This window comes from Ischnura elegans, chromosome 10 (genome assembly GCF_921293095.1).
Source record: "Ischnura elegans chromosome 10, ioIscEleg1.1, whole genome shotgun sequence".
In the NCBI taxonomy this organism is placed as follows: Eukaryota; Metazoa; Arthropoda; class Insecta; order Odonata; family Coenagrionidae; genus Ischnura; species Ischnura elegans.
In genome coordinates, this window is record NC_060255.1 from 89,844,470 (window position 1) to 89,864,360 (window position 19,891).

General features: G+C 38.1%; 1 protein-coding gene across 1 annotated transcript; it reads right to left on the bottom strand.

Moving 5' to 3' along the window:
• Nucleotides 1-2,690: 2,690 nt before the first annotated feature.
• On the bottom strand, nucleotides 2,691-19,408 carry LOC124166476 (pyridoxine/pyridoxamine 5'-phosphate oxidase-like). The gene is made up of 6 exons (XM_046544006.1): nucleotides 19,370-19,408; nucleotides 7,469-7,629; nucleotides 6,167-6,266; nucleotides 5,741-5,812; nucleotides 3,937-4,139; nucleotides 2,691-3,500 (listed from the first exon to the last, which is right to left on the bottom strand). The coding sequence occupies exons 1-6, from the start codon at nucleotides 19,406-19,408 to the stop codon at nucleotides 3,359-3,361; spliced, it is 717 nt and encodes a 238-aa protein (XP_046399962.1). The 3' UTR covers nucleotides 2,691-3,358.
• Nucleotides 19,409-19,891: the final 483 nt, after the last annotated feature.

The following is a 19,891-nucleotide window of genomic DNA, read 5'->3' on the forward strand; positions in this document are numbered from 1 at the left end:
GCCGGAGTTGACGCAGAGCAGCCTACGCCGCGGAACCGAATCGCCACGATCAGCAGATCGAGAGCCCCGAAAATTCGACAAACTGTAAGAGAAAAGCCACGAAATCCCATTCCCCCCCCCAACCCCCCCTTCAAGGAACAGAAGAAAATTCCCACTTCACCAAGTCAAGAAGAGAATTCATTAAAAACATTGATAAAATTCCCCCCGCACAAATAGAGAAGAGGACAGTACTTCCCCCTATTACCGTGTGAATTTCTGTGCAATATCAATTTCGTTGTTTCATATTTCCATCCCCGCCCCGTTTCTTGTTTTTTTTATTTGTCCCCTTTTCTTGTGGTTTTTGTATGGGTTATGAATGTGAAAACGTGTAGCGTGATTTTTTTTTTGGGTTTAGGTTAAGGACTGAAATTTTTCTGTTGTGCAGCATAGTGAATTATGCGTTGTATTTCATTGAATTCAAGGAGAAGAGGTTAATTGTTACTTTTGCCATTGATTTGCTTGTATTTGTAAATGATCATATTTAAACTCATTAAATTTATGTTGAGCGAACTACGCAGTCGAACGGCTTTCTTTATCCGAACGCTCCTGTCTCAGGTCTCATCACCCCTAAACTTCCCCTCCTACCCTTTCCCAAAATCCCATTCCCTCGCCCCAGGTGCACGGAATATCCCCGCTACACCTCCGCCCCCCCCTTTTGCCCTCCAATCTCCCCCCTCCCCGAATGTGCCCCGCACGGTGGGGTTACAATATGTAGTGAGTATTACAAGTCCATAAATCTGTATTAAAATCCAATCATCTACTGTACCTTAAACCAACCGATTAAAAATAAATGAATACCTATATAGTCATGAAAAAAATATTTTAAAGTTTAATGGCCCAAACATTAATTTTTCTTTTTCCACTTGGGCTATGTCAGGGCAAACTTGTGATTTCTTTTCTTTTCATTTATTGAAGACATTTCTTATAGATAGAGCTCACTGGCTTATGTAAAACTCAAGGTGTTTTTCCTTGTATTGTTAATTGAAGAATCCTAGTGTTCAAAATGCAGAAAAAAAATTAGCCTTTGAAAATTTTTCAGAGTTAAAGTAAATTCACCATATGTGGCTTTTAGGGCAAAAATGATGTCTATCTTGCACTTACCTCTCCCTCCTTCCATTTCAACAAACCTAACCCTTCCAATAAGATCCATTTGTCATTCCTTCTTTATTAGTTTGCATTAAAATTGCCATTTCTTCTTCTCACAAATGAAAAGGCATTTATAAATATGAAAAAGTTGATGAGAAGATAGATGAGTAAAGGAAAGGATAGTAAATGGTCTGATTTTGAGTGTAGCACTTATCTAATATTAGAAATGCGTATGCAGTTGAAGGAAGATGAGAGAAGGCTGGAAGAATTTAAAGTTGGTTTTGGAGGAGGATGGAGAAGGCAAGCTGTCAAATGACAAACCTGGCAATAAGAATGTGTATGCAGTTAAAGGAAGATAAGAGAAGGCTGGAAGAATTTAAAGTTGGTTATGGAGGACGATGGAGAATTCAAGATGTCAAATGACAAACCTGGCAATAAGAAGCCTAGTAGATTAGACCAATAAAGGTTTTATAGTGCTAATGATGAGCAATTTGAGCAATATAAACAGGATTCTGCAGTGAGATTCATTTATATTGGAGGCTTCCAGGAGCAGCTACATATTACACTTTGTCAAGCGAGCTTTTGCTGCTATTACAGGGCACATTATGACTGGTATGGCATTTGGAGGAGGTGATCAACAGCTTTGCCTGATGATATTACCTATAATGGCCACAAAAGCTTGCTTGACAAAGCATAATACACAGCAGCTCTCGAAAGCCTCCAATCAACCTCTCATAGTGGTGATTGAAGAGAGCATATAGCAATCCAAATGCTTGTTGATTCAAGCGGATTTCACTTCCAGTGCAACCTCTTTGTGAGAGCCACTAGGATCTGAGCCAGGGCCTCAGAAAACTCATTTGCAATACACTTATTGTATAGAACCAATGCTGTGCAACAGTAGCCCATGGGGAGGGGGGATAAGGGGTATAGATCAGCCCCCAAGGCCTCAGAGAATTGTAGAAAACCTATAATACCAATTTTTTCCCTGTTGTGATGATTTCCGTGGAATCACAAGTGAAACCCAAATATAAGTGCCAAAATAATGTAAAATGTACCTATTTTCAGGCATCTCATTTTTCAAAAATTTTCCCTGGACCCTCCATTGCCGAGGGTGTGGGGGTTGCATACCCAGGTCACCCATACCACCTGAAGCATATTCCTAGTTGTGTGCAATATAAGACAGATATATGTATCATTCTTTAAATGATATCCATAGTATGAGGAGTCAAAGCAGGGAAATGAGAGTATAGTACTTGGAGGAGGTCACCAACAGCTTTGCCTGATGATGCACCCTGTAATGGCCGCAAATGCTTCAATAGGTCTCTGCAAACAATTCACTTTTTGCAAAATAATGTCACAAGAAAATTACCGCAAAAATAGCCTTTATATGCAAGTTACTAATTTTTTCTCAAAATAATCTCATAAAGACATGGTATGCATTAATTTCACTTTTACTTATTTAAACGAGCACTCAACCCTGTAAATATTTGGGGATTTTCTACTCCCGAGAGTTTAATTTTGATGCGACAATATGAAAAAAAATATAAAATTTTTTTAAAGATTGGAAAATGAGGGGAAGGTCTCAGTATATGATCATGTTTCCTCCTATAATTTTGTTAGTTTTTTTTACAGTCATCTTCATTCACATTTGTGTGCATGCATATTTATTGCATTCACAACACACTTTCATGTAGAACCAGGGGTGTCATGGTGCTGGAATGTGCCGGAATGCTGTTCCAGCACTGGTTAAGAAAAGACATAATAGTCAAATAGCACTTTCATCAATTTTGGTGCCTCAAAATTTCAAATGTTATTCTTAATCAAAATAAAAATATTTTTCGATCTGTTTATTCTATATTTGCTGAAATAATTGAAATTCAAAGAGTAGCATTTCCAATGTAACAAGGGTTGAGGAAAGTGCATTCTGGCACTGCTAATTTTGCTATGACCTCCCCGTGTAGAACCATATGAAACAAGGCATGGAAAAAATTTAGTGCATATTCAACATATACTGATTGAAATCATATTTATGAGAGAGCAAAACTGTTATAGTTGCATACATTCTTAACAACTCATTACCATCTTGTGCAAGTCCATAAGTTTGAACTCAGGTTTCTCCTTTAGAATTTTAGAACTTGTATTTGGCCACTGAACCAATTGCATAACTAGGCGTGGATGCTGCTGAAGTTGCTTGAACTCCTAGAAAGACATGATATCTCAGCATTAAAACCTCCTATGCAGCAATGTGATGATGCTTCCAGCTGCCTTTCCATTCACCCATGGCATCATCTCTGGAGAATACGACCCGATCTCCGATGGATATATCATCAGCATCAAAAAACTCCATCATGTTCGGGTGCAGTTTGTACACGATACTGAAAATATTAGGAAAAAAGTGCATTTATTAACATTATATAATGAACTAAAGGAATATCATAGGTGTGTGGAGGAGCTTCAAAGTCTTAGCTCCACCACTAGGCTGGCTGAGGTAGCAACACAAGTCAACTCTGTCCAAGAGGTGTATCAGAAATCTTGCTTAGGGCCACCTACAACATCTATAAATGTATGATATAAAAATTATTGTAAAAAAAGTGATACAATTCAATATTTACGACTCTTTCTTCACTGGCGTTCATAAATAAATTGTTATGAGTTTTATCCACACTTTTTATGCCAAAAATATCAGAAATACTAGTATTTTTCACTTTTATTAATTGTCTGCACAATCCTCATGCATTTGGAGTGAGAAAAAATTGTTCGAATTCAACCACAGGCCACCAAATCAAGTAGAAGACCTGAATTAATTCTTACATGTGTTCTGGCATGGGAAGGCTTCTCAAACCAGCCTTAACATCATTCAGGAGATCGTCATGAGATGCCTTTAGTTCATCCCATTCCACCCTCTGTCCCTGGTTGCAAATGTGGGACCTGATCTTGCAGTACAGCGGCTCCCTTTCATAAAGGTGTGCATATGCAAGATTGGAGAGTTCTTCCATTCTTCCCTCAACTCGCACCTGTGAGAAAGAATAATTGCAATTAATAGACAACTTTTCTGCTGGTCTACAATTTGAAGTATGAATTGCATAATAATTATTCATACTAAAGCCCAAGGATTACCTGAGCCATGCTTTATAATGGTATGGTGCCAGAAGACCTATCATGCCTCACAATTTTAACCCTTAGGCTCCATTTTTAAACGTTTTGCATTTTTGTGATGGTCAGGAAGAGTTAAGCTGAAATAAAAATCCCTATATTGTGGAAAAGTGCACTTGGGCTCAAGCCAAGTGGCAATGAAAGTGTTAGGAAACTGAAGGAGGCAGTCGAGCAATGGTCAAACGTTTAAAAACCTTTTTCTTTAGTCAGCATACAAAGCATATAAAAACGTTCCCGCAGTATAAGGGTTTATACTCGATATCATTTTTATATTGCTAGATGTCATTTCCGCTATTATATTTTTTGCTCTTGTTTCATGTTAAATTTGGAATATTCAATTGTAAATGCAGTACATCAAGCATAAAATTCCAAAATAATGAAGCATATCATGGAGGAAAAATCAAAACTCATGCCATCATTTGCCTATTTGTGTTAGTTTGTATCCTAATTGTATTTATCATTATCAAACCAAGATTCAAATTATTTTTATGACCAATGGAGAATATTACTGATGTATTTGTTGCTGTATACTGGTTAACAGCAGGAATTTTTCTCAGGCATATGCTCAGGATGAGTACAAGTAACCGTTTCAATTGGGTAGGTGCCCCTATGAAAAAATTGTATAAAACTCTTTCAAATTTTTATACATTGCCATGGCAATGTATAAAATTTTGAATTTGGCAATTGGACAACACAAAGGCAAATACAGCAGACTCCCGATTATCCGGCTGCGGTATATCCGCGTTGCGGATTATCCGTGCATGATTTTCACTCTCGCACAAATTTTTACGCGATTTTTATGAAAAAATAAAATCGGACAAAAAATCATCGGAATTACTGCATTTTTGTAGGATACACCGGGCTTATAATTTCCGTTTATTTACAATCTTATTATTTAGAATCCCCTTCGTAAAACGGAAGCGATCGCGCGCTAGCTGCATGTACGGTAGTACCGTGTTCCTGTTTTCCAAGCCTCGCAGAGCGCGACCGCGCTCCTGCGGATACACTTCCCGCAGCCGTTGCAACCTGGGAAACTTGTGCGATACGCGACTACGTGGCATGGTGCCTGAAAGTGTAGTTTCCAACGTCAAGCAAGCATTCGTGCCTCAAAACCACTTTTCAGTATCCGTGATCACACAGCCACGGATATGTGGTTTTCGAAACCATGCCTTACATAAAGCATTAATAATACGAGTAAAACCATGTTATCGCCGCTAAAAAGATCGCGAACTGGCGAGGAAAGCTCTCATTGAGTCCGGGAAGACCTCTAAAATAACAGAATAACGGCATAAATATTATATATAGATTATTTACGGAATTATGAACATTACAGGACATTAAATTGAAATTTTGGGTTATCCGTACTTTCCAATTATTCGTGCCGTCTCTCCCCATCATTAGCCCGGATAATCGGGAGTTTACTATATCTTGAAGGAATATCGAGTGAAAATGAAATGCTCACCTGTCTTGCCAAAATTCTGTCCCCTTGAGTATAGCCCCAAAAGAAATGAAAAGCTGCACGCGGATTTTCCTCCTGTGAATGCAAAAATGAATGTTAAACTTCATTAAAAATGAAATTCCATGATATAAAAGATATACTTAACCACATATTTTAGATAAGTTTATGTTCCAATTCATCCACAAAGAAACCTCAAAATAGTATTTAATTATATGTGGCACAAAATCCTTTGATAAACAGAGACCAAAAAAAGAACTTTATTCAACATTAAATTTTAGTAAAATTTTCTCTGAAATTAAAATAAAGAATAAAATAAATAATGCCTCATTTATAATAAGATATGTATGTATAAAAGGGGTTTCTATAAAAATAGCTGAAATATGGTATATATTGGAATAGGGTTTATATTTTGCATATAAGGCAACATACCCATTGTTTGACTTTCAGACTCCTCCTATCGGTCATGACAATAAATCCATCATCATCCAGCTGCCGCACCACGAGGCTCCTAGAAGTGACGTAACCAGAGCTGAAAAATAGGTGCAGGAAATTTAGTCAAGATAGTTATGTACACTACATGCAGGGGTGGATTATGGTCAATGTGTTTTTTGTTTTTAAGTGTATGGGTTAGGTGTGACCAATTTTCACGTGTATTTTCCAATTTTTAAATTGCATAATTATTTACCATCACTATTATATCCTTAATTTTTTCCCTGATAACATCAAATGAATTTGACAAAATATTGGTGTAACTCAGTATCCCCTTACTTACTTCAACCCTAACAGCATTAATAGAAATTTGTGCACATCATACATTTATTAATGGTCTCCTTTTCTTTTAAATAAATCCTCATTGACAATATCTAAAGCGTGCCAATGACAGCAATATAATAATAATTAGCTCTGAATTTGCTTAAAATTGTCCTTGCTTTGCCATACACACTTACAGAAAAAATGTAGCTATCCAGACGAATCTATTGAGGCCTTCATGAAGAACTGCACAAATAGTAATCGTGCATTTAATGAAAATAAAAAGCATATTATAGACTGGCATACCATCAAAAATTTGTTTTTGAAAATACTATGCCACATATCTATTCAAGTATCAAAAATTAATAAAAATTAGCGGACTACCTACAGTCAATAGGGGAGAAGATGATAGCCAGAAGGGAAAAGGGAGATCTCAGATCAAATATATGGAACAGATAATCAAGGATTGAAAATGGAAGATACACATGGAGGTGAAAATATTACTTGATAGGAGAATTGAGTAAAGAGAGCGTCAAAATAGTCTAATGATTGCACTGTTACATTCCATTTTTCGGGTGTACGTCTACGTGCTTAATACGTATTTAACTTGAATCGTTCCTCCTGCTTGGAACATCGTCAGTCTAATGATTGTTGATCACTGATAATCAGTAGCGGATACAGAAAAACTCAAGGGCGGCGCAAAAGATATCTTGAGCTACCTTTAATTTTGTTGTAATGACAAATAATTAAGTCGAATGCAAAGTTTAAGAAACGTTCATTTAAACTGATAATAGGTACGCATGTACAAGACAGTGCCATCTAATGATATAAAAAGAGTTACAACTGTGGCTTTGCAACATTCGGCAATGCGAGCAGCCCCGCAAGGGTGGGGCGCGCACCCCCTGTACCCCCATATGTATTCGCCACTGCTGATAATAATGATGAGGTAGACAATATTTTTTCTGCTAAGTAAGTTCTTACCTGGATGAGGAGGCAACGCATACGCTGCTATGGTGGGGAATTTTAGCTTCCTTGGCCGCTTCGTACCACTCCTTGAAAAGATCCATTGGGTCACTTGATGGCAGCGTGATCTTGCATAGATTTGAAGACTCATTCTCCGTAGCAGATGTTGGAAAGGGTGCCTGATGGGAAAAAGGAATGTAGCCGAGGGTTAGAGTGTTTATAAAGTGGTAAAGTGATTTAAAATTACAATTATTAAGAGAGCGTAAATTGAACCAATAAAAGGGAGTTCAAAGTATGAAATGAATGGAAAATAACATTGAAATTCCTTCAATGTGTCATTAAAATAGTATAAATTCCTAAAAAAAAGAAGAACTTAGTGCTTTCACATAAATATTTATTCACGACCATGGTTTCACCGCTAGACGTCATATTCAGGTGAACTCTTCAGAGGTCCATCACATCCTTTTATACCAGGGTAGGAGGGGTAGGGAGGAAGGTAACTAGGATGAACGGATTGGTCAACAGAGAAGAGGGAGGGGGAAAAAACATGGTCATATGGTATGAAAGAAGTTAGGGGGAGGAGGCTCCCATAGGGAGGTCATGGCAGGTGGAGGGGGGATGGGCCAGGGGAGAGAGAGGCCGAAGAGTTCGTCATGTCATTAGCCCAGGAATTTAGGAGTGTGAGGCTTAAAAGTGGGGAGTGGGAGTCGTACAAAAATTTGTTAACAATAATGTCATTGGAACGTCCGTGCTGCAAAACTTCCATCTCTTCCAAAGCTTCTAATCTAGGTCCTTTAGGTTCATAATGAAACACTTCAAAAACAAAATCACTTTGATGATTTTTATCTAAAAAATTTATAGCAAATTGTGAAGTAGTCTTTTTATTTCTCAGGCAGGCTTGGTGTTCTTTCACCCGTTCTTGAAATTGTCGCCCCGTTTGCCCAACATACACCGCGTTGCATTCACATTTTAGTCTATACACCCCACTCCTTTCTTCTCTTCGTCACTTAAAATGGGAGCTGCCACACGTTTCTGGACGAGAATAGATTCTGCTCTGTCTACGACTTCTTTGGGTGGGACACAGGTGAAAAGATTGCACACATCGAAAGACACTAGCAAGCACTTATTGGGGATATCAATTTTAGATACGTGTTGGATGAAGTCAATGGCATTAGTAACTCCATACTTAGGGGTAAACTTTGAGTGATGTCTTAGCATACAGTTGAGTTTTTTCGCCAAGAGCAAGTTTTTTGGAGCCCTGACGTTGGAAACAACGGGTCTAATTGGACCATCACTCTTGTTAATTTTAGGAAGCCCAAAAAAACGTGGAGCTGAGGGATTCATTTGGTGTAACCTAATCACTTCATTCCACTTAAATAACGCTGAAACTGATTTTAAGGCTCTTTTGCACTCTATTTGCAACTTTTCACCAAGTTACGCCTCAAACAATCAATTGTATAAATTCGTGTTTCAGTATTGCGGTACAATAAATGTCACACCACAGAAAACATAAACGTGCTTCTCATTGAATGGTTCTACTTCTTCAAACACACTGTCTCGTGATATTTTACCTGAAATTGTTGAATTTACATTCGGAGAATTGCATTAAATTGGTACTAAGAACATCTGAGCTCAGGAGAGAAATGAGAATGTGTCACTTAGACTGCCTACCATGGCCTAAGCTAACAGGCCAATACAGAATCAATCAGTAACTAAATGATTATAAAAATTTCCAACCACTTCTAAAAGAATTAATTAATAACCTACTTTAAATACTTTGAAGTGGTTAAAACGAGAACAAAGGTAGCCAATAATAGGAGAAGAAAATTGAAGTCATAACTTACCATTCCATCCCGCAAAAAAAGTCAAAATAGGGAATTTGGTGATTTTTATCATGCTAAAGTTTGCACCACTTCCAAATCAAGGATTCTGGCTCCTTAACAATGATAATATCCCGAAGTGTTAGTATTTTTAAATAGCTAATAGACATAATTTTTACATGGATGTTTAATTATTTACGTCAGTCCAATGTAATTTCTGGAAAAATCTGACGATGGAAATCAATGTAATTTACGAATTTTACATAATGAATTTAAATTATTACCCGGGTCGTATTACAATTGAAATTCTAAAATTGTATTTCCACTTATGAAAAATTTCGCATAATCAACCCACAAAACCGTTCTATTCATTGCATATAATCAGACTATTTCAAATTCGGTCCGAATAATTTGCTGGAGACTTCAACGGGTGATATCATGCCATAATTAGGTATAGATAGGCATGCAACCCGACTCACTTACTCATAAAAAAATTCAACTACGTTTGGCCATAGAGTAAATATAGTATCTTCTCTCTATATGTACTTACTCTAAGGTATGGCTGAGTTGCAGACTTGAAATTTGGTAGAATACTGCATTACTGGGAGTGAATAATAGGAAACATCGAAAAGCGGAAGTTTTCCACCGTTCACCCTAAAAAATAATCAGAACACAAAAAGATGTACACCAAAACATGAAACTTTCCTCGCATCTTGTCATCCTACGATGCCGTCCTCATGAGTATTGCAATCGAACGGAGACGACAGCAAAAGTGAAACAGCCTCGGGATAGAGCAAATTTGACTACGAAACTGAAAGAAATTGTGAAATAAAAGCCCTAAAACTGTTTCGATTTATGATAAAATATTTCTTGAAGTCATGGTTTTTATTATGTTGATAATGAAACTTCTCCAACTAGAGTTCTATTTAACGTAAATAAAATTTTCAAAATAAGCTATACAGAGTGTAAATAACGCTCGTAAATTTAAATAATGACTCAATAAAATTTTAATTGTTACTCAGCAATAAAACTTTTAAAGGATCTTTATCTTGACCCAGTTACCAGTTTTTAGCAGTTAACCCATTTCTGGTTATATGTATAGTTACATATATCGAATGGGGTAGTTTCCATCATTAAAGAAAATGAAAGGCATTGATTGAGATTCGTTACCCAACATTAGTGCATTCATAATATACAGATGATTTAGCTGTAGAAGTCCCAGTTTAGACGAATGTCAACGGTCAATTTTAACCTCATTTGAAAAAGGCCAGACTGGCGCCCATGCGATGCCACTTGCGATGTCACAGGGACCTAGATGAGTCATAGAGTAGTCAGGAGTTATACATGGTCTGAGATAACCAATTCATGCTTGAGGAACAGAGATCAGGGAAACATTTCTTAATTCTCTTTCATTAAAATTGCTTATGTTCGGAAAGTTTCCTTCACTTGATATGGCATTAATAATCCTTATTTAGGCCAAGCGCTACCTGCTAGCAGGGTAATCTGCTACCTGGTAGCAGCCTACATCGTGTCGGCGCTCATGGCCTCGCACCAAGGTGGCCTCACAAAGCGGCAGCCGGAACCAAAATGACGTCACACAGGCTTTTCCCATTATTCATACTTAGCCGTCGTGTTTTCGCGTGCTTTAAAATTTTCACTTTTCATTTAATCGCGAAAAATAGATATCGTAATTTAAAAACCGGAAGGTAGTAGATAACCTGTTTGAAATCACCTTTCATTCGCTTCTTAGCGGCCCGTTTATAGTCGATATTCATCTTATGTCCATGGCTCGACCATTAAATGTGTTCGATTTTGCGCGCGACTCGCTGCTATAAGGCCGTCCAGCCAAATATAAGACGGGTGTCACCTTCTCAACATGACCTCGGTTGAGGAAGGCCCGCAAAATTTCCCCGAGTCCAGACTGCGTCGTTCAGCGGCTTCCAAGCTCACGGTCGTCTCATGCAGACCTCGCCAACGAAATGGAAAGTAGGCCGGGCACAGCAGTACGTCCATGCCCTGCCCCGAATCAAGCAGGTTGGTCGTAGAGCCGGATTCTGTGTTTTACTCGAACTTTTCGAAATATGATCTTCCAATAGAATCTTTCTCACGGATCGCAATTCGATGGCTAAGTTTTAACAACACGTATCTCAAAATTAGGCCGGTTTGAGGCAGGTATCTTCAACAAAGTGTAATGACATTAAAAAAATAAAATTCAGGCAAAAACCAACACTTTGTTCGTAAATGTATGCTTCTTTTTCAGTTTTATGAATTTTTTGTTTTTAATTTTCGTGTATAATTAAAAATATAAGTAATTTCCTTTGCTCTCCTGAAAAGTTGAGACACGTGCTATTTTTGAGACACGTGCAATTAAAACTTAGCCATCGAATTCGTTTAAAGAATCAGGTTGATGGATATTCCATTTCTCATCTAGCTTTCAACGTTAAGTCTAGGCCGATGGGCTCATAGAATAAACGTTTTTAGTACATTTTGGATTACGGTCCAATGGTCTAATGCATATACTCACTCTATCATCAAATTTCTCTTTTATGAGGTTTTTCTACGTCTTAACCCCCTTTTAATCATAAGTCTTCATTTATAAATGTTTTGTTTCTTATATCAAAATTACAAAATGGAAGAAGTGCAGAAAAAATGAGAAAAGAATCAAACAAAATTACTAGTTTGATTCAAAATAAAAATATATGTAAAATCCAAAAATCACAAAAATAATGATCATTTTCACGTCTAGTAATATCAATTGTTCTTGAGAAAATGTTAAATGAGTAGTATTAAGATTCCTCTTCATAAATAACAAAAACCGGCAAAGATGCGCAATTAAATTTTATAATTGTAAAGTGGCTGGTTAAATGTCAGTTATGACCTACTGGAACGGCAGAACTGAACCCCTGACGTGAGTCGAATCTTTCTACTGAAGGATTTAAGGAAAATACTCGTAAATGTGAAAAGAATAATTGGTATTTAGAAGAGATGGTCCAGTTCCGGTACAGGTTCTCGGTATTATTACTATTTCTTGGCTTATAGAATCGGTATCAGGAACCAGTGAAGTCGGAACTGAATATCAGGCCGAATTTTTCTAGTCTGCCGCCCCCTACTGAGATTTTGGGCGAGGAATGCAGAGTAGGGTGGAGGAAAACACGCCGGAAAGGATATTGGCAGCTCTTAACGTGAGGTGATATCGGGGTATAGCGAGAAACCATGGTTACACGTTGAAAACGAATGCATATTTTTCTCACAAACAATTGTTGCTTTTATAGATGACATCCAAATTCCAAAAGGACGATGAGGATAAAGAGAGGGCGTTGAAGTTCATGCCGATATTTTTAAATTAATACATTTTCAAGCATTGTAAGCCGAACGTAGTGTCTTTTTATGAAACCACCATTATTGTACTTCAATCACAGCGTTCAAATACTAATGACGCAGTGTTATGTCCACTATACTAGCACTAATGAAGGCCAAATCCATTCTATTCTATGGATGTTACGCTCTTCCTTCCCTTTCCTCGTGTTTGAAATAAAATATAGGTACAAAAAATTCTACCTTAGAGTTAGTATCATAGGAAAGCTGTAACCACATTACGTGAAAACGGAGCTACAGTCGACACAAGGAGCTTGAAGAAGCATTACTTAAAAAATGTGATATTTAAATTGTGCAAAAACTGCACATGCGTATAAAGATTTCTAGCATTACTGAAAGCCGTCAATTGAAGCCAAAATTTTTAACAAATCTTGCTACTCGTCTCTTTATCCTATCTACATTAATAAATAAAAACAAACAAAAATAAATAAATAAAATAATCAATAAAATAAAAATATTTCATCAATAAATTTAAAAATAGCACATATGGGTTTCTGAAAAATGCCTCCTTAACTCCAAGTTGAATTCCTCTTGTTTATATTCATGTTTAGCCTAATTATTAGTATTAATATTATTTATATTGATGCACGTTGAATAACACGTGTGTATAATAATAACTGTCAATTAAGTTTAGAATTGTGCTAAATCACAGTGTTATTTTAATTTTTTGGTTTCTTTTTGAAAAAAAAATATTTGTTTGACACCATTGTCATAAGGAATTATCACCTTAGATTCTTGCAATTAGCCTGTTATATCTTAGTGAAATTTTTCTTTCTTTTTTTTCTTTTGTTGAAATATTGTTTTGCTGAATTGTTTTCATGCTCTTGGCGATCTGCACTGGTTGCATTTGTCTGTAATTCTATTTATTCACTTCTTTCCTCCTATTTATCTACCAATGGTGAAAATGTAAAAAGCTGTACATTTTTTTTCTCATGACCCAAAGTGCCCACAAAAATAAACGAAATTATTATTTTTTTTATTACATCCGAAATCATTCCTTTTCATACGGTTCCTATACTCTAAAGGCGTACTCCATGTGGGGTCTCATGAGTCAATAATAACATCGTTATTTTACTTTTTCATCGCATTCTCAAATAAATAGTTTAGTAAATCCTAATATTCGATTTTCGTGCCCGAAAATTTTGCTGAATCAACTTTCCCCATTTCACTCTTGCGTCAACTGTTAAATAATTAACGAATTCTTCATTTAATACTTTGCTCGATTAATTGAATACGTGTCGTAGGGAAGGTCATTTTCCAAAAATTCGTTGCAACACACTTGTTATTAAAAGATTTTACTTTAACTACCAAATACCACCTATCGTTTAAAGTATTGATATATCTGTTAAGCGCAATTTTTTCGGACTCGTTGTCCATATCTCTATACAGCAGTGCGTTGTGAGCGAAAAGTCGAATTTTACTAGATATTACGGTAGTGATATCATTAATATACAAAAGGTATAGTAGGGGACCAGCAAGGAATAATATATGGTACGTTCGGTAAGTAAGTTCCGTTTGGAAATTAGAAAAGAGCAAGTACAGATATTTCAAAGAAATTTATTGCAAACATTTCCACCCATCATTTGAATGTTATAATGTTTAACGTTTTTATTCCAACTTTTAAGCATCCGATTTATGTTCATGATCTTCACTGATTGGTGAGAATGCAGCCTATACTTTTATATATATTCAAGGTATTTGTTTTTTATATTGATTCAATTAATTATGCATTTTTTTATTTTTATATGCACAACGTATATGCTGGATTTCCTGAGATGAACTCGAATGAAGCAAAGAAAAGACTCGACCAACCCGACATTCAATGACCATTGAATGTCCACGAAGCTGAACCAAATGTACTAAAAAAAGAAAATAATGCATACCGATATCATATTTTGTACTGCAAGAATGAACTTAAATACCTAAGTAAATGAGCCCTGGCTCGTGGGAAGAGGGGGGCCGGATTGTGGCCTCACCCGAGCCAGGTAAAATAAAACAAAAGTCAAGTCAATACCTCTCTCGTACTATTTTTCGACCGATCCTTTGATTTAAATTTCCAGGTATTTGTCATAGCGTGGCACAAGTTTTTGTGCATCGTCTTCGTAGAATGTTGCCGCCAGTGCAGTCATGCATGAGGTAACATGTTCTCTCAGCTCTTCGTCCCTCTTTGTTAATTTTTTTGACAGGGTTGGCAAGTGAAACGAAACGAAAATAAAAAATAGTAAAATTTCAATAGTTAGGTACGTTCCCGGAAGCGAGATGCAGAAGTGAAACGAAAAACAATTAAACCCGGGGAGCTAAACTCAGGGTCGAAACGAATTCAGAGTCGAAACTACCTCTGGTAGAAACTAAAGTAATACTCTAGGACGAAGCGACACACAGATAAATGTTTCGCACCGGAGGGACCACGTGCTTCACCTTCGAAGGGTTTAGTTTCGACCCACACACCGAGTACGAAGCATGGTTGAATGAAGTAGAGGTTCGGCCTACCGCCATTAGATGAATGGGGCACTCATATTTCCACCACTAACAGGAGAACGGTGAACGGAAAATGGAAATTCGATTTTTAAGCTCAACTCTTTTAACCTCTCTACACGCATGTCAAATTGTAATGGGTCGAAACTATTCCCTCTTTTCCTCCTCCACTCAACTTATGGGTTCGAAACTCAACTATGAGCAGCGGAGTTTCGATTTATTTAGTTCCGTTCCCTGGAGTAAAGTTTCGTCCCGGATCGAACACTTCTGTTCGGAAGACTCAGGTGATGAAATGACATTGAACGGAGAGTTATGTAATGCAAGTAAAGGAGAGGACTTCATGGAAAAAGGTTATTGTAAGTAATTTGAAATTGCCAAGATTTGCATCATCCTGTGAATAATTCTGCATATCAAACCATACCTCTGCAGCACTTGCATCTGCGCACCTAATAGATATCTGGTTGGTTACTCAAGGATTCGATGCACTTTTTGTTGACAAGAACAAAGTTAGAAGGGAAAGAGAAAGATTGCGCACGTCTCTTCGGAGGAATGTGGGAACTGTTAAACTGCAAACGCTTTACTTCGACGAGAGGAAAGGCTCTACTTTCGTTTATAGTCAATCAAAGTGAAAAACAATAGGTGAGGAGCATGTAACTCTCGTTCAAGAGCCCGGTTCACGCTACTTATGGCATGCCACCCCATGTGTCAGCAAAGCTATTGGCCTCTAAGATTCGATAACGAATTTTCTTGGGGATGAAATGATCATTATCGATGGACTCCAAGCAATTGTGTGTGATGGAACTGAGGTTAACACCGAAAGCCATGCCGGAGTAATCAGGAGAATGGAAATTGCCCTAACAAGACCTTTGCATTGGTTTGTTTGCCTGCTTCATTGCAATGAACTATCGTTCAGCACCGTCAAAAGAACTGATGACACTGGCAACATTTGTTATCGAAGTTAACGCTCCAATGCGGTTTTCAATAAAATTGAGACAATATTGAACAGACGGCCCGAAGCATATTATGAACATGATCCTTCTTATGAAATATATAGATAGAGACATCAAATTACGCCGCTTCTCTATGATTCAGGGAAATGTTATTTTGCTCACCCAGAGAATATTCTGCTTGCAATGTTAGCCGATGAAAGCAGACAAATTCGTGCAATGGCCATCACAAATACATTGAAATCGAGAGAAACTCAGCAGGAGGAATTGAGGAAATTCGAATTTTCCAAAGCTAACCTTCGATGGAGTGAAGAGTTCTCGGGATCGCCACCGGGTCAGGAACTCCATATCTACCGACGTTTCGATGTCCGACTCGGTCATCGAAACGTCGGCAGATATGGAGTTCCTGACCCGTTGGCGATCCCGAGTACACTTCACTCAGTCCATTCGCCGGGAAAGCACAAAATCTTTCTAAACTTCGATGCTCAAAATTGTATTGACTTGGTTGACTGGGAACCAATTAAGGTAAATCAACCACCAATGGAGGCCGGGATGACAAACAAAAACTTGGAAGACCTTGTTACGGAAAGATCTGTATTACAAGTACCTTTTCCCTGCCATACACAAGCAGTTGAAAGGATGGTACAAATGATAATGTTAGCATCAAAATCCATGTGCAGTATAGAACGCAGGCATGGATGGGCATTATCGAGCATAAAATACGGAGAAATTCAGCCGAAATTTGAAAAAAATCACAAAATAATTTTGTCAGAGTAATTGATGTGCTTTCACAATCATGTCCTATGGAAGGTTGGCTGGGGGGGACACGGGTGGAACTCGATGGTAGCCTCTTCCTCGTGGTGAGTTCTGGGCAGTTTCTTTACGAAACTAGCAGAGAGCTACTCAGTAAAATTCTTGGTGTTCAGGTTCTGATTTTTCTCAGCCTTGGCTGAATTTCTTGTTGAAAATAGCTCCACAGGTACGTTATTCGTCATTATGATTGATGTTAATTTCAAATAATTTAACTTATTATTACTTTTTGTGGGATTATTTGCTACCATATGATGACTCATTAGATAAGAAATGAAATTCAATCGAAATAAATATTATTTTACTTGCAATTTAGCCCCCAAAATGGAGTTTTAGAAATGAAGGCAAAATGAGTTGTGTTGTGCGGGTGGTCTATACTACAATTTTGTTGTTAATTCATAGACATTTTTTTAACCATAGATTTTGTCAAAAAAAATTCAAATTTCATTTTCATAAACTATAAACATGTATCCACTCTTTGATATTATCCATTATCCCATACTTTCATAAAATTCGTCTTCATAGCTATTTGATTCTGAAATCAGCCTGATTTTTCGCAAAATTTTAAACTTTAGAGCTCGGGCGGCAGTGGTTAATATTATCCGATTTGAAAAAAATTTTGTGTGCGAGATGCTTATATCATTTCGCAACTTTCCCGCATAAGGCAAATTTGATCAGGAAAAAAAACCTTTTTCGGCCCACCCTACTGTACAGCCCTTGCCTCGCTCCAAGCGAAATTCACTTGTTCCTGCATCTGAAGTCTTTTCTTGGGGGCCAGAGGTACAACTGCGACGAGGTGTTGAGAGAACTAGCTACCTCATGGATGGACTACACTGGCGGCAATATTCTACGAAGAGGTTGTACAAAAAATTATGCCGCGCTTTGACAATTACCTGGAAAATCACGGGATCTACGTAAAAAAAAATAGAGAAAGAGTGGCAGAGTTGTGAACTATACATTTCTTTGAAATATCTGCAGGGTTATTCCTCTAATGGTATGGCCGGGCCATAAGTCGAAATCGACCATAACTACGGCCTCGAGACATACGTATGGCTTCAATCGATTCTACTCTGAGCGAAAGGCCATAAGCCGGGCGGTAGCTATAGCCTTAAGGCCGTAATACTATGGCCTGCATAAGAGGCGGTCAAAACACAGGCCATACGAAATAGCATTGCTCGCCTAAGGAGTTACAAAAGAAATTTACGAGGTGTCATCGATTATGTAGCGTATGTTTCAAGAAATATATGAATATTGCGGGGAAGCACGTACGGATTCAACGGGCATTGGCTAGATGGCTACGAAAGAAAGACGTCTATTTCATAAGGAGGATACGGGACACGTGTAGGTAATGCGTTCGCATACGATGATGATATTTTCATCAAATATTTCCGCGCGTCAAAAGTTGTTACTTACTTTTTAAGTAGATATAGTGGATGATCTAAAAGTTCGCTTGTAGTTAAAAAGTTAGAAATACTTTTTCAATGGATGCTCTGTTGAAGTGAACGGAGGAACGGGATTTTATTTGCTTTCTGTGCTACATTTGCTAGCAGATTTCTTATTTATTTGTTTCGAAAAGCTGTAGGTAGCTTGAAATATCCGCTATTAAATGTTTTATATTTTAAGATTCTCCTAGCATTACGGTTCATGAGGGAGGATATCTAAGAAACACAGAGTAAGACATTTTTTTGGCAGTAAGGTAATCTTCAGTAAGTCGATGCGTAAAGGACAAATGTCGTCCACAGATCAAGGAAAGAATGATAGTCTCATATTGATGTTTTAATTTTATACAGCCACCTTAACATAAGCCTCTGATAATAAAATTAATGAAACTTAAAGTTTCAATTTCATCTTTAGATTTCGTGCATTGGCTGGATTTCTACGGCTTTTTGGGGCAAATCATTGCGGCCATGAGACAATAGTTACACCATTGGAAGGAGAGGAAGGGGGTTAGAGCTACAATAGGATGTCATGTTCTAACTCTATCCATTACATATACAATTTACGAATTTTATAATACTGTACGGTACAAATCGTGTGCAAATATCTTCTGCTTCTTCTCATCCGTGATTTGCGTTCTTCACTTTTTTTAAAGATCTCCAGCGTCTGCCGCCAGGTCAGAGTTTAAAGAAAATCCAAATTTATCCTTTAATAAGATTCCATTTCGGTTTAGGAACATAGTATTTTTTTATCCATGTTGGAACTAACTTCCTTCTCAAAAAATGACTAGTGTTAAAAAAAGTTAACCCAACTTATAGTACCAATTATATTGCTATGTTCCTGCCGGTCACCCCTTCCCGGTGGCCCCCGAATTCTATTCCCCTTCACAGTCTCCCCCGCATTCCGTTCTCGGGAGACGAGACTCCGGAGGTGTGACTCCAGATTGAATACTCTTTTATTCGACTAAGCTAGAGCCACCGCCAGGTGGACCGGCTCAGGGCCGCTTTCCCAAACTTTCTATAGCTATTCCTTAAGAATAAAAATTCCTTTCTCACGGTGCAGGCCGCTCCCATGATGTCGCAAGCCACCTGCATAGCGCTAGGCTATTATCTATTGGGCTGTGGTCTGGGAGTCCCCCTTAGTGTTGCATTCACAACCGCGTTCTTCCGTTCGTTATGGCGATGCATCATTAGTTATGTGCCTACGTGACTCCCTCTCCCAAGCTTGGTATTTTTCCATGCCCCCCAAAAGGACAGTGTATAGAGGTCAGAGGGATGCGTCTCTGACGCCACCTACCGCCCCACGTGTAACCTCCAGGGCGTGGCATAGAGTGCTTCTAGACGCTTCTACTGCGAGGGTATAAATATCCCGTCTTCTGATGAAGACGCTTTCTCTTTGGTAAATCTCTGACGGCGAAGCTACGCTCCGCGAGACACCCTCTGCCGACCGCCACTTCGACGCCACGCCCTACGCCGAGTACGTTGCCTGACCTCCGCTCCGTCAGTCACCTCTTCTCCGCATCACCAAGACGCTGCCGCGCTACCCACTCGACTTCCCCGCCGGTGACCCTCGTCCCC